We start from the raw sequence: 16,151 nt of genomic DNA, 5'->3' as shown, positions 1-16,151 counted from the left end.
CAGAGGTACTGAACCCGATCGGGTTTTACACAAAATCCGAACCCAAATCCCGAACCCGAACCAAAATGTAAAAATACATTTAGGGGGAATCAAACCCAGTACTTGGACATTTAAGGATGCATATTAAACCATTTTGCCATCTTAGTTTTTTTGTCTTAATGTGAAATATTAAATATTTATATATATACATGTGTTCTGAAATTTATAAAATGATAAAAAAAAACCCGAATCCGAACGGGTAATACCCGAACCCGACCCAAAACAAAAACCCCGAACGGGTTCTATATGCCTAAAGCCGAAAACCTGAAAACTCGAACTTGATCGGGTTCAGAAACCCGAATGCCCAAGACTAGTTTTTGGTAAAGAAACTCCAATATAATAATAGTGTTTAATTAGATCTACCTCAAGATCGTAAGTCTATGTGCGGTAGTTAGTTTCTCACCAAGTTTCTCATTAACAAAAAAATTTAATAAAATGTGAGATAATAAAATTTTATTGTAAAAATTTTTCAAAACAAAAGAGAAAGTTTATCAATGATTCCCAAATGAGAATCTTTCTCAGCTTTTATGAGAAACTCTCATAACAATTTTTTTTTTTTTTTGTAAGTGATAAATTTTGGTCAGAAACCTCCAATGTTGCTCTAACACCACGAGAGACTCGAAAATATTAAAATGAGAAATCCTCAGAATTAGAAAATACTTGAAATACTTTTAGAGAGACTTGAAATTACAGAAACTTTACGAAACCAATTTTTGTTAAAAATATTGAAATGTATCTAATCAAGCTTTAGAAGCTTTGGCTTTATTTAATTTTATCTACAGCTAAAATTTTTCATTTTTTCATTTTTTTTTCTTCTGTAGAAAGCATTTTTTCTAAAGTCAACAATTTTAAGCTTTCCAGAATTTTAATATCTACCGCCAAAATAAGACAGCAATAAAATCTACAGCTACAACACAAAAATCTAAAGCTTAAAATCTATAGTAAAAAAAATCTAAAGCTTAAAATCTATAGTAAAAAAAATCTAAAGCTTAAAATCTATAGTAAAAAAAATCTAAAGCTACAGCCGTAACCAATCAGACCTTAGAGACTTCTACCAAATGTGTCCCAATCCAAGGTGTAACGAAAGATCCCAATACGGGTTATCTTCAATTTCCTCCTTAGGGAAATCTCCCAAGAAATCTATAATATTGATGTAATCATCGGTAGTATAGAGATAATTAAAGCTTGTTGTTGTTCTTATAAGCCAAATCAAGATAACCCAAATTTGTGCCACCGGTAATCCAATCCCTATTCCAATTCCACCAAGAATCATCTCCTTTCTTGTATGTGAACAAGTAATGCTGTTTCAAAATCCAAGCAACGAAATAATCCCCTGTCTTCTCGTTTATCCACATAGCAGCTCCTGATCGTTTGCATCCGAAGATGTTTTTGGACACATTATCCTTACGACAATGCTCGACGAAGTGTCCCCACTCGCCATATCTGGACTTATGCCTTCGCTTGAATCTCACTTGTGCACCACGTATTGGAGATTCCATTGATCCTTTGCACGTTATCAAGTTAAAGATATAGAAATCTAGACGAGAATCTACCATCAATAAAAGGTCAGGACAAGTCGTGATTCTCAGACATTTTTCTACTCTTCTCTTCTCTTATTAAAGTGTTCGGCCTATGATTCTTACGGATGGGAAAGTTCGATCTGTGGATGGCATTGTGGACGTGTTGAATATGTTTGCTAAGCGGTCTGGACTGACGATTAGCTTGGAGAAAACAACTCTATATCTCTCCGGGGTATCAGACAGTACACGAGAGCTGATGGCCAGTCGATATGCATTTGGATTAGGACAGCTTCCTGTTCGGTATCTAGGTCTACCCTTGGTAACAAAGCGACTCTCACTAATGGATCTCTCTCCGTTGTTTGAGCAATTACGGAACAGAGTAGGTACCTGGACGACTCGACATCTTTCTTTTGCGGGACGACTCAATTTGATTGGTTCAGTTTTATGGAGCACAGTAAACTTCTGGATGAGTGCTTTTCGGTTGCCGCGGAGGTGTCTTAAGGAGATTGAGAGTATTTGCTCATCGTTTTTATGGTCAGGTCCGGATATGAATCCAAACAAGGCTAAGTTATCAGGGGAGGAGGTTTGTAAACCTAAGAGGGAAGGGGGTTTAGGATTACGTTCTCTGAAAGATGCAAATAATGTCTGCAGTCTGAAGCTGATATGGAGACTGATCTGTGATTCCTTGTGGGTTCAATGGTCTCGAATGCACCTACTCAAGAATAAATCTTTTTGGTCTCTCAAGTCTACGACTACGTTGGGATCCTGGATGTGGATGAAGTTATTGAACTATCGAGAAGTGGCAAGGACTTTTGTTAAGGTGGAGGTACGTAATGGAGAACTTGCATCCTTTTGGTTTGATAACTGGTCGGAGAAGGGTTGTTTGATGGATTTTCTCGGGGACAGAGGATTGATTGATCTGGGAGTTGGTAAACATCTGACTGTTAAGGAAGCATGGTCTCGCCGACGGAGAACCAATCACCGCGCTGACATATTGAGAGATATTGAAGTAGTGTTGGCTCAGACGTCTCGGAATAGTATTATTGGCCAAAGGGATGTAGTGTTGTGGAGGGGAAAGAGGGATGGTTTTCACCCCTCTTTCTCCACAAAGCATACCTGGAATATTATTCGATAAACATCTCAACCAGTCGCCTGGCACAAGGGAGTATGGTTTGCACATGCATCCCCAAAATACTCTTTTTGTACCTGGCTAGCTCTGCATAATCGACTCTCTACAGGGGAACGCATGGCACAATGGACTAGTGGTGGTGTCGTGGGCTGTGCTTTCTGTTCAACAACTCTCGAGACCAGGGAACATCTGTTTTTTTCCTGTTCATATACTTCTGCAGTATGGTCTGCCATTGCGAAGCCCCTCTATAAGCACCGATTCACTAATACATGGCAGCATTTGGTGGATTACATCTCCGAAGATCACTCTGATCGACTTCATGGGTTCTTGATACGGAACATTTTTCAACTCACTCTGCATATAGTTTGGCGTGAGCGGAATGCTAGACGTCATGGTGAAGCCCAGGGTCGTGCCTAGACTCCCGGAAGCCTAAGGCAAAAAATAAAAATTTATACATTTTCGTGATCAAAAATGTTATAACTTATAACTAAAATTAGATATATTTTTTATAATAAATTATAGATAATTAGTACTTTGTTTTTAATCTATGAAAATAAAACTTTATGTTATATACTATAAATATATAATATTATACAATTTTTAAATCTATTTTCTTAATTAACACTTTATATCTACGAAAATACAATAATTTTTAAAAGTATATATTGTAAAATACTAGAGATAAATAGAGATACTTTTTAATATATTAAACAAATTTTTGAAACTTAAAAAAAGAACATTGAAAATATATATTTTACTAATATATCAAATAATTATTTAAATTTGGGGACCAATTAGAAGGCCAATAAAATCTTAATATTAGGGGGCCTAAGGCAAATGCCTTTTTTTTAACTCATAGGCACGGCCCTGGTGAAGCCCCACGATTTGACACTCAACTTGTAGGCTGGATCGACAAACAATTGCGCGCTCAGCTTCTAGTTCTTACATCCCTTGGTGATAAACACTTTGCGGATGGACTCCAAGCTTGGTTTGCTACAAGGACCTAGTAGTTTTTTCTGCTGATTTCTGCTGATTTCTAGATAAATGCTCTGTTTACTTCTCTTTAAATTACACTCCAAACTGCAGATGTAAAACGTTATTTTTCTTTTGAATATAATTTAACATTTTATTAAAAAAAAAAATGTTCGGCCATAAATGTTTCTTACCTACCGAGAGGACTCTATTGAATTTAGGGTTTCGTTTTAGGTTTTGTAACTCAAGAAATCTAAATTAATGCGATATATATATACATTCCAGTTTTAGCTAGAGTTTCGTTTTACGTTTCTAAGTTTCCAGTTTTCCATTACGCTAGGCGATCGGTTTAATCAGATCGATTAAGGTATAGTAACGTATGTTAGTAGATCAACTATCGGACTAAAACTTCCATCAAAACGACGCTGTTTTGTTATTAACGGAGTGATTAACGGCATAGTAACGTCTGTTAGTAGGTCAACTATCGGATTTCACGTCATGTCTTTTTTGGCTTGGTCAACGAAACTTCATGTTTAAAAAAACTAATCAAAAAAATTGTTGTTGTTTTAAATGGCCTACAACAAAATTCATGATTTAAATGACCAAAATTTGAAAGTTCATGGTTTAAATGACATTTTTCCCTATAAAATATTACTTCTTTGTTCTTTGGCTTAACAGAAACTCTACAGCCAATTAAAACTTCTAGCTGTTTAATTGGTTTAGCACAAATGTTCGGTTCGGTTAAAGTACAAATGTGTCTATAGAAGATAAGGAACAGCTAAGCCAGATTGTAGACACCAATTATGTGACCGTAGGCATCACGTACGGGTAATAAAAAAGGTGGGGGTTGGAATGACTTTGAACATCTCTGTATCAATATCGTCTATATAGAAGTTTCTTTAACTTAAGGTTGTACTTATGCATTTTATTTTTTAACTCAAAATTCGTTAGAAACAACATATCAATGTATACTTTAAAATCGGTGGTTGTGTAACAACTGATTGGTATTTGGGTTTCGACATACTATAATTGAAATAAATAACATCTTTTAATTGTACTCGGAGTTAAACCCTTTGAACATAACTTCAAATCATGCTAAATCGAATTAAAAGAAAAATTAGAATAACAAGAGAAAGACTAAGCAAATCCTGGAACAATCCAATGACTATGACTCATAAAATGATCAAATTTATTAGGCCTTATAAATTGACCTTTGGCAAGATTGAAGAAACCGGAATATGGCTGATGGTCATATTCTACGAAACAGATTGAACCACTCTTGACCCCATCACCAACATCTTGAACCGGTGCTTTTATTGTCACCCCATGTCCGAATATAATCATCTCATCATCTCCAATAGAATATACTCTTTCCCATTTTCTACTCTCAAAATTCATTTTAAAGATCCAAAAGGAACATTCATGTCCTTTTTCAACTCTCAAGATGATCAAAACCTCTCCCGATTTCTGAATCGCTATTCTCCTATTCCAAATGGTGTCCAATGGTCCCGTAATGTAGTTACAAGGACAATCTCGATACAGGTTATTTTCGATCTCTTCTATAGGGGAATCTCCAGAGAGATCAAAAATCTCTATATCAAAAATCGGTAGTATAGAGATAAAGCTTGTCGTTCGTATATTTCGTCCGACACTCTAAGGTCGACGAGAAAGTATCCCATACGGTCGTATTGCTCAAATCTCGTTTCTGCACCACCAATTTTAGACTCCATTGATTGAAGATCGATCCTTTTGCCCGTTAACAGGTTACAAATATAGAAACCAAGACGAGAATAATCTACCATCAAGAGCCAGTTCCCACAGCTAGCCATATAATAATAGTTCTTGTCCGAAATTCCGATGAGTTTCGTATAAATCTTGTCTTCGACGGGATCGAACAACATCAAAGAATCTCTTGTATATGATCCGCCATGGACGCAGAGGCCGCTTCACGCATGTTTTCCAAACGGAATGCCAATCTAAGCAAACAATTTTTGCTCGGTAAAAATCATGAGACCTCAGGCTTTCGATGAACATTCTCAAAAGATCAGGACAAAGCTTGGACCAATCATGATTTTCAGACACTTTTTGTGTCTCCTCTCTCATCAAATCGGTCAATGTATCCATGTATGCATTTACCTCCCGAGCATTCTGTGGACCTAGGGTTTGGTTTTAATGTTTAGAACCAAAGAAAATATGTGCTTGACCTTAAATAATATTAAAGAATATGATAAGGAAATGATACAATATCATTCTAAGAGAAAAGTAATTACTTTTTATCTTAAAAAATATACTTCTACAATTAAAGACATTTTAAATTAGTTGTACAACTAACTATCTAAGATTAAACAATTTTCTTCAATGTTAGAAATTATTATAGGAAATTATACAAGACATTTTAAAACAAAAATGATCTACTTTATTTTTTAAAAAACATACTTCTATAACTAAAAAAAACAATTACACTAAATTATTATATTTTAAGGGGCTGTACTGAATCTAATATTTTTTTTTTTGGACAAACAGAATCTAATATTTTATATGATTTGACTTTTATGAGTTTTTATATGATTTCATTGATTTTAAAAAAGTTGATATGATTTATTGTATTTTTTTTTTAAATTCTAACTAAGACCATGAAATTTAGATTTATGTATTTTTTTACTAAGTAAATTCTCTCAAATATTTAATTATCATTAAAAATCAAGTCCTCAAAATACTTTTTAAAATAGTGATATAAAAGTAGTTTTTAAATCATTAGTTCAATAACACTGGACTTCATTAGATTTTTTAAAATTTATAACTAAATGACATAGGATTTGTAAATTTGACTCATTCTACAAAGATGAGTTATTTTTTGTTTGAATTTTCAAATCCATTAAACTCCAAAAAACAATGACCCCTTAGTAATTTTAATCATATAATAAACAGCAAAATGCATTTAAACATTAAAAGTTAAATAAAACTATAGTCTTTCCTATCAATTGCTGGCATGCATACGTTAAACCGTAAAATATTCAACCTTCAAAAGTAAAATTGTGACTTGACAATATAATTATACTCCTTTTCGAAATACATATAACTTTAGGTGATCGAGTTAATAAAATAGATCACATTAATTAATAAACTCAGCAAGTTTCATCACAACTTGACGAGCATTAACACTCTTAGAGCATGTTCAACGGTTGGGTGCCAAAAAAAAGTATTTAAGCATGTTTGTAATTATAATATTGGAAATAATTAATTTAAAAACATTTTTAAAAATCTGTAAAATGACATGTTCCAATGGTACGGTAGATTCTAATTTTGGGTTGCTAAACAGTCTAAACATATTTCAACTTCTGAAATCAGTTCAGAAAATGGAACTCTGATGTCAGAAACTCAAGAGATCTTCACACAGGATGTAATAACCTCTCAGCCTCATCTTGTGCATTGGCCAATTTTGATCTGGCTGAGATATCAACACATTCTGGACAGGAGGATCCACAAAACGTCGCATACTCTGTTTATCAAAATGCAAGAGAAAAGGATAGGTACAATATTCATGAAACAAGATGAGCAACAAAAGAAAATCTGAAGTGGAGATAGTTATTATTACTTGGAGCTTAGATCCGGCATTGGACAAGAAGCTCTCATCAGAGATAAAGGCCACAACTTTATCTATCTTTTTCAATCCAAACCTATACATTCCAACCAAAAAAAACCACAACTTGACATTAAGATTATCAACAAACATAGACCAAAAGACAAAACCTCAAAAAAATGTCTCAAAAATACAAAAAAAAGTACAAACCCATGAATCTTGTTCTTAGTGCCTACAGTGATGTTTGAAATCACCCAGCAAGCAGGCTTCTTTACGAAGTAAATGAACAAGCACCGCTGGAGAAGGGTGTATGCAAACAAAAACAAAAAAATTGATCAGCCATCAGCAACCAAACATGTCACAAAGGGTTTAAATATGTTATGAGAAGTACTAACTTGAGAAATTGAACTAGTTTTGAGACAAAGTCAGCCTCAGTCAAACTTTGGATACCATCTTCAGAACCATTAGAGATGTCACAGTGCCAAGCAAGCATTTTTTACGACTTCTTCATCGTTTGAATGAAGAAGTAGTTCAAGTGCAGGGAGAGCAGGTTTCATCTGTTGTATCATTGCTTCATATGTTAAGCATTGAACGTATACAAACAGAGGAAACAAAGGAGAGAGAAGTAAGAAGACCTGATCCTAAACACTAATTTTGCTAAAATTCATTGAACCCTCAAATCATCAAATTCACAAGCTACTAACAGTTGTAAACACTAATTTTGCTAAAATAAATACCCAATCGAAAGAATCCTAATTTTACCAATCAATTCATAAATCAGAAAACTCTAATTTTCTAATATCTACTCTTAATTCAGAAGATATTAAAGATCTATACTTCAAATCAGAGATATGCATACCATGGGGACAAGATTGGAGCGTCCTTGAACCAAACTCATCGATTTCTTTACTTCCCGATTTGGTGTTTGCAATTGAGGAACCNTGTTTGCAAATGAGGAACCATATATCGCCGAAGTTGTCACCGACATCGCTCGCCGGATTAGAAACCCATTTCTGACTCATATCTTCTCTCAATTCAACGGACTCTCTCAATTCAACGATTATCGGCTAGAATGGAATGAAATGAAGGAGAGAGGAGAAAAAAAGTTCGGCCAATTTTTTTTTTCTTTTGTTAATTTCACCAACCAATGACGGACCGACACATATGATAACTAAAGGATTATAAAAATGCTTAACTTAGAATCGATTTCAACATTTATCATGTATTTTGATTAATTTTTAATCTTAAGCATCTCTTAAAAACTCCTTAAAAACCACCTTTGAACTTGCTCTTAGGATCCTTCAAATGAAAAACATGGCTCTCATCTTTAGTCTCCATGACTTCAACTTCACCATCCCATCCACTCTTCTTCAGCTTGGTCGCGTAACACAAACCTTGTCTCACTAACAGATCATCTCCAGCTACCATCACAAGAACCTTTCCACATCCTAACCCTGATAAGTCAGAGTCTTCTGATACGACCACATCGATCAACGGATCATCAACTTTGTCTTTACTATTCGGACTCGCACTTCCCCAACTTATTACATCTCTAACCTCAAACTCATCTATTGGAGTCTCTCCCCAAAAATACGGATGAATCAAGATCATCCTAGAGATTAAAGAATTATCACAATAGAGTCTCTTTGTTTTATCCCGAGTCGTGAGATGATGAGCTATGTTCCCACTGGCGCTATCTTCGGCGAAAAACACTTTGTTGAAATCGCCGTGTTTGTTTATCCAAGTTTCCGGACTGGATCCGGTGATATGATGAGTGAAGACCCATTTGAGAGAATCCCATGAATCTTCGTACGGGATCGGAATCGGAAACTTTGGTGCACGGCGGTAATCTACTGAGATGGCTAAAGAATTAGCGGCGGCGACGACGGATGTGAGGAAATCCTGGAAAGTCGGAGAGAAAGCTGTTTCTATGATGAAACCACCACTGTGAAAGTAGATGAGCATCGGGAGCTTTTCATCGATCACTTTCTCCGGGAGGTAGACGCGGGCGGAAAGGTTTTTATCCGGCGAGTAGACGACGACGTCTTTCGAGACAATGCCATTTTGTGGGGTTAGTGATGGTGGTGAAAACACAAGAGCTATTGATATGTATGGAAACTGAGACACAAACTAAGACAAGGGTTCTTCAAAATAAAACTTCTTTATTAGATAATATGTTTAGTAAACTTACAAGTTTCACTCAATCAATTATCTAATATCTCTTGTTCTATACACAATCCAAGAACCTATCAAGACAAACCCCTTAGTCCTCTTAAGCATTATCCTTTCTTACAAGAAACCACATAACCGTAATGTCTAAGAATTCTCTTGCTCTTTTTTGTGCTATCCTCTACAAAGGCTTAGCCCCCTATTTATACACAATAGGTCGTGGCCATATAAGCCTAAATTCCTATTCTAATCCTAATAGGAATTGCCAAATCTCTTTGCGAATTTCCTTTTCTCTTATGGAATAGGAAAGTCTTCTTCATATTTCCTTTTCTACTAAAAAGGAAAATCTTCATGCTTCTAAACTCTTCTCAAAGCTCCTAGTCTTCATAACCTTCATGGTTTGAATATTAACTGCCTTAGCTGATTTTCCTATTTCAACTCCACATTATCTTCTTCGTTGAACTACTTCTTGTAGTACTCTGAACTATTGCAACGACTGCAGCAACATCTTCATCTTCATCTTTGCCTTTCATAAATGTCATTTTCTTTTTCTTTTCATCTTGTTTTAAAACTCAGTTAAGAATACATCAACAATCTCTCCCTTTCTTATTGAGTTTTACAATCCAAGCTTCACACAACATAAGCTTCAACTACTATTTTGATGATCTCCAAACTCTCCCTTAATCTCCAAGTAAATATCTCTGCAGCATCTAAAACTCGATCTTCATAACACCAACAATCTCCCCCTTGATGATTGAGTTTTAGAACCAAAACACATACTTAATGCTCAGATGAAAATGTCATTCTTTGTTTTACATCCGAATCACTTTGTTGTATTATGTCATCTCCCCCTTTTTAACTTTGTGTGTCTCTCAAGCACAATATAATTCCAACAAAGAACTGAACATCAAAAACCATCTTCTTCTCCCCCTGCTTGTGAGCACACACAAGTTAATAACATCTTCACAGGTTGACACACTCACTGTTTCCTTTCCAGTATAAAAGAACTCTTGTAACAACTCTTACTTATCTGTCTTGAAACAGAGAATAACCAGAGTAGTAAACCAACCCAGAAAATTATGTAACTTGGTTGATAAATCAACAACCTTCATATGAAGCCATAGGAAGAAACAGATCACAATTTACAGTTATGGTTTAAAAGATATGGCAAGATTCCTATGACAAATCTAGAGTGAGACAATCTTCTGAGCATCCAAATTCAGAAACGATTTCCTATGAAACTATCATGAACCCAAACACGTTATTTATATCACTGAAAAGATCTCGCTCTCAAGATTCCAGAACACCTTTCAGACGTATGATCCAAAATTTGCAGCCAAAGAAAACGAAGAAGAAATAACCATGCGATGATGATCATCTACAAGCAAATTTTTTATTTTTGATTTTCTGGGCTTTGACTTTGATAATGTAGACCATATATTCTTTTCTTATTTCTTCTCCCCCATTGATGTAGCTCTCTCTAATAACCAGCAGAGACAAACATTGGATCTGATTTTGAATGATATCCTTTAAATCCAAGACCATATCGATCAGTTTTGCCAATATTCAGAATATGATCCAACTGTTTTGTGCCATTATTAAGCATTCTCAAATTCTTTTGAGTTTCTTCAAGTTGTATTCTAGCTTGTAATGCTTCTTCTTCTTTCTCTACAACACATTTTTGTATTTCAGCAACCTTAGCCTCTAACTTGAGTTTCTCCCTTGTCAACACTAAATTCTCCTCAACTAGTTTAAGCCATTTATTATACAACATTGTGTAGTTGACAATCTCTACCTTGTTGTAATCTTCTGTTGCAGGTTCTGTTGTATTTGTAGGTTTAGTAACAGTTTCAGTCCTAGCTGCAGTCTCTGCTGCAGTTGCATTCTTTGTTGCAATGACAGTTGCAGTCTCTATGTCAATTGTATTCTCTGATGCAGAATTAGGATTTTCTACACATTCACGTTCTGTTGCAGTTTTAGAGTCAGTTTCAGGTTTCTTCTTTTGCTTGAGAATGATTCCAATGATTCCTTCTTTTTTCTTAACACTTTGTAGATTGCTCCAGGTTTTTGTCATATGATGTGAACTCCCATCATCAATAATCTGATGTTCCACTCTCTTACACATACTTGATGCCATTTGATACAGATCAGATTTCTTCACCCATATTTGATTATGAAATCCATTTCACATAAATTTTCCTTGATGTATGAGTCTACTTACTCTTTCTTTGAATCTATAGCAATATGCTTTTATGTGCTCATTCTTCCCACAAAAAAAACAACCAATATGTTTGGTTGTATTACTACCAGATTTGTATTGATTTGGTAGAGCTACACCTTCAGCTACAAACTTGATTAGCCCTGTTTGAAATCCTTCTTTTCCAGTATATCCCAAACTTCTGTTAGATTTTCCTGTTCTAGTGGAGACAGTCTGCTTGTCCTTCATTAATGTTACACTTTCTTGACTGATTTTCTTTGTATCGCTCAATTCAATATGCAGTGACTTAATAAGTGCATCAAGACGACGCTTCTCTTTTAATAAGGTCTGATTTTCCTTTCCAATCCTAATCAGTGTTTCACGCACCTCCTTGTAACATTCTGTAAATTCATCTATTTGTTTTCCTTCAGATTCAGATTCTGAAACTTCCTCTCCTTCAGCAAATGTAGCGACTCCCAAGAATGCACCAAGCTTATTTAGTACTATTTCATTATCATTATCTTCCTTTAAATCATCTTTAACTCTCAGTTTAGATATTTCTTTTCTAAGTTTCCGATCATTATCACATTCTAGCTGAGTGTGTCCAATACCTTTGCACATAAAACATTTAATTTCTCTTCTTTTGATTGTAGGACAATTATTCTTATAGTGTCCATATCCTCTGCACTCATGACATTGCATGTATGTCTTCTTGAAAGTTTCACCTTTCTCTGTATTATTTTTGATCGAGCTGAACCTCCTCTGACCTAATTCTTGTTCTGTTTCTTTCAACACTCGACTAAACTTCTGAGCCAACAAACCAATCGAATCTTCTTCTTCTACTTCGTGATTCTCTCTTTCAAGAGCAAAAATGTCTCGTTTATCCTCACCTTCCAGTTCCATCTCATGAGCTTGAAGCATACCAACCACTTCTCCAAAGCTAAGATTTTTTGTGTTATGAGACATACTCAAGGCAGTCTTGTATGCCATGAATCTTGTAGTCAGACATCTGAGAAATTTCTTCACCAATTTCTTGTCTTTGTATTTTTTCCCAAGAGTCAATGCTTCTTGGGCTAAAGAACTTATCTTTGAACTAAAATCAAATATTGACTCATAGCTTTCAATCTTTAGATTTTCAAATCTTGAAGCTAACATGTCTTTCCTTAAATTTTTCACCTTAGTAGTTCCTTCAAAGTGAGTTTGCAAGATATCTCAGGCTTCTTTTGCTGTTTCACATCCCTGAATCAGTTCAAACTGGTTTCTTCCAACATTATTGTGAATAGCAGAGAGTGCTCTGGCGTTATATTTTGATTTCTTCAGTTCGTCGTTAGTCCAGTCCTTCTCTGGCTTAGCAAATTCCACTCCTGATTTATCCTTGATTTTTGGTTCTTCCCACTTTTCCAAAATGGCTTTCCAATCATATACATCAATGCCTCCTATAACCGCCTTCATCTTTGATTTCCAAAAACCATAGTTTCCATCACCTAATATTACTCTTGAACCGAACTCGAGTCCATAATAGCTCTCCATCTTCTCCACAGGATCTCACCTGTATGTAATCTCACAAGTGCCGCTTTGATACCAATTGAAAACGCAAGAGCTATTGATATGTATGGAAACTGAGACACAAACTAAGACAGGGGTTCTTCAAAATAAAACTTCTTTATTAGATAATCTGTTTAGTAAACTAACAAGTTTCACTCAATCAATTATCTAATCTCTCTTGTTCATGGATCTATACAAAATCCAAGAACCTCTCAAGACAAACCCCTTAGTCCCCTTAAGCGTTATCCTTTCTTACAAGAAACCACATAACCTTAATGTCTAAGAATTCTCTTGCTCTTTTTTCTGCTACCCTCTACAAAGGCTTAGCCCCCTATTTATACACAATAGGTCGTGGCCATACAAGCCTAAATTCCTATTCTAATCCTAATAGGAATTGCCAAATCTCTTTGCGAATTTCCTTTTCTCTTATGGAATAGGAAAGTCTTCTTCATATTTCCTTTTCTACTAAAAAGGAAACTCTTCATGCTTCTAGACTCTTCTCAAAGCTCCTAGTCTTCATAACCTTCATGGTTTGAATATTAACCGCCTTAGCTGATTTTCCTATTTCAGCTCCACATTATCTTCTTCGTTGAACTACTTCTTGTAGTACTCTGAACTATTGCAACGACTGCAGCAACATCTTCATCTTCATCTTTGCCTTTCATAAATGTCATTTTCCTTTTCTTTTCATCTTGTTGTAAAACTCAGTTTAGAATACATCAACAAGTGGGACGCTCAATGTGTCCACTCTTGTAGACTCGGTAACTCGGAGACCTGTCGAACGCGATTTCGGAATCCATTGTTAATGATTGGATTAGATATGGAAGGAGAGATGAGTGGAGATGATGAAAAGAAGATAGAGAGTGTTATTGTTATGTATAAACGAGAGTGCTTGACGATAAAAAAAAAAAAAGACGAGAGTGTTTTGGTTTTTCTCCGGTCTATTTGGTTCAATTTTGCAATTGTTTTTGTCCAGTTTGGAATGGAATTTGATCCGGTTCTGGACATTAAAGTTAAAAACTAAAAATATAATAAATTGATGATTAGATTGGTAAAATTTAAATATTTAATCATCAACACATTCCTTTTCATTTCTTTTCTGGTCACCAATTGGATCCAAAAGACTATAGAAAGTAATAATAGTTATAATATGTGGGGAGGGGGAGGGAGAGAAAAAAATCCTTCTCATAAATAGATTACAACTAGATAGGAACCCGCGGTACATCGCGGGGTTAATTTAAAAATAATAATATAATATTAGTTTAGTAAACTTAATATATATATATATATAGTTAATATTTTATATTTATTAAATGTACAACTCTTATATCTATATATTATTTATATATTATATAGTGTACAATGACTATGTGGACTACCAAGCAGCTCAAGTGTGGTTGTTATGACCATTTCCACGCAAACCTCTGTTCTTCTTTACTTGTGATGCGAGACCTCTAATCTCACGATGCTTGCGAACATGGTTATCCAGTTGAATCTCACGATGCTTGTGAACATGGTTATCCAGTTGATTCTCATTTCCTTACAGACTGCGTTATGACCCGAAAAAGAAAAAAATAGAAGTGTTATTAGTAGTTCATCAATCGGATTTTTAGACTCGACTCACGCTTAGAGCTACGTAAATGGTTTTGTTTAGTTAATATGAATTATATGTTGATTAGATAAGTAACTTAAAGAATCAAATAAAGCATAGAAAGAGAGCAAGATTTTTAAGTTCTAATCATCAACCTTTATGATTACCTTCTTCACCCAAATGTCTTGACGAAAATCCAGTCACCAACATGGAGCCTATTCACATATTTGGAACCCAAATCCTTCTTTACTAAGGAATGAATTTTTGTACCCTGAAATGAATAAAGAAAAACTGTATTAGTAGTCGTATTTAATAGGTAGATCTTTACCTATTCATCTAACAAAACCATCTTCCATTGTGAAGAGAACTAAGGTGATCTTCAAGGTTCTAAGTAAGCTTTTGTGTGTTTTGTATTAGTGATGATGGTAATTGGCGTGATGGTTTAGAGTATTTATAAGCTAATCATTAGGTCGATAATTCTTATAATCTTTCAATGCCAAAATCACGGCTTTAGAAACAAATTAGGTATAAAATCTTTTGTAATCGGTTTTATTTTGGAAAATTGAAGGAATATTATACTCTTTGGCATTTATCATTGTTTCTTTAATATGATTTTTACAGATATTAGAGGAAACGATGGAAAGAGATATCTTGTAATATCTGGTTTGTTTCTAAAAATCATTCTGAAAAATTATTGGAGAGAAGCCGTGAATCCGTGATATCGGCTAGAAAATTTTATACTCGACAATTAATTGTGTTAATGTATAGATTTCTGTAAAATGTAAATTTTGGTTGTTAAAATTTATACATTAAATTATAAATTAAAAAAATTAACCCAATGACATTTCTGTAAATAAGTACCAAATCCAGGATTTATTTCATAAATATCTTTGAAAATGTACATATAGATAGATTGTAAAGAAGCATTAAAACTCAAATGAATTTATATGTGAATTAATATTGAAAAAAAAAATAACTCGATCAATAGAAATATGTCACATAGATTTTATATGTAAAAGTTTTTTTTTCTTGACATCGTCTTAGTTTTTTTATATTATTGCTTTGTTTTTAATAAATTATATCGTTTCATAAAAAAATTACATTTATTTTCTTTTGAGGAAATATTTTGAAAAGACCCTCAATTTTGAACCTCGCCTTAAGATACGACATTAAATCTTCAACTCGACTTGAGATTCACTCTTTACCCTATGTATTTCTTCACTTCTCTCTTCCAGTTTTGCCTAAATCATCGATATGCATTTGAAAATCTAAGTATGTCCATTTCATCTTTTCGATAGATGAAAATCATGAAATGCACTTATTGATCTGTTTTCTTAAATTTGAAACTGAAATGTGAAATCTTCAAGTTACTATGAAAGACTGACGAGTACAAGGTGAGTGTTACCCAA

The 16,151-nt window shown here is 34.5% G+C and overlaps 1 protein-coding gene and 1 pseudogene across 1 annotated transcript; both read right to left on the bottom strand.

The window, feature by feature from the left end:
• Positions 4,798–5,784, bottom strand: LOC109132628 (annotated as a pseudogene).
• LOC104779680 (probable carboxylesterase 7) lies at positions 6,773–13,960 on the bottom strand. The gene is made up of 3 exons (XM_010504076.2): positions 13,876–13,960; positions 8,526–9,339; positions 6,773–6,821 (listed from the first exon to the last, which is right to left on the bottom strand). The coding sequence occupies exons 1-3, from the start codon at positions 13,949–13,951 to the stop codon at positions 6,773–6,775; spliced, it is 939 nt and encodes a 312-aa protein (XP_010502378.1). The 5' UTR covers positions 13,952–13,960.

Source organism: Camelina sativa, chromosome 4, assembly GCF_000633955.1.
Source record: "Camelina sativa cultivar DH55 chromosome 4, Cs, whole genome shotgun sequence".
NCBI lineage: Eukaryota > Viridiplantae > Streptophyta > Magnoliopsida > Brassicales > Brassicaceae > Camelina > Camelina sativa.
This window is presented reverse-complemented; position numbering and strand designations above follow the sequence as displayed.

Bases quoted from the DNA above. Each gene is read 5' to 3' on its own strand.
- LOC104779680 (XM_010504076.2), bottom strand. From the start codon at position 13,951: ATGGATTCCGAAATCGCGTTCGACAGGTCTCCGAGTTACCGAGTCTAC. The intron at 9,340-13,875 runs GTTGATGTATTC...ACATATCAATAG, and splicing joins ACACATTGAGCGTCCCACTT to CTCTTGTGTTTTCACCACCA. The intron at 6,822-8,525 runs GTTCAAAGGTGG...ATGCTCTAAGAG, and splicing joins TTGAAGGATCCTAAGAGCAA to TGTTAATGCTCGTCAAGTTG.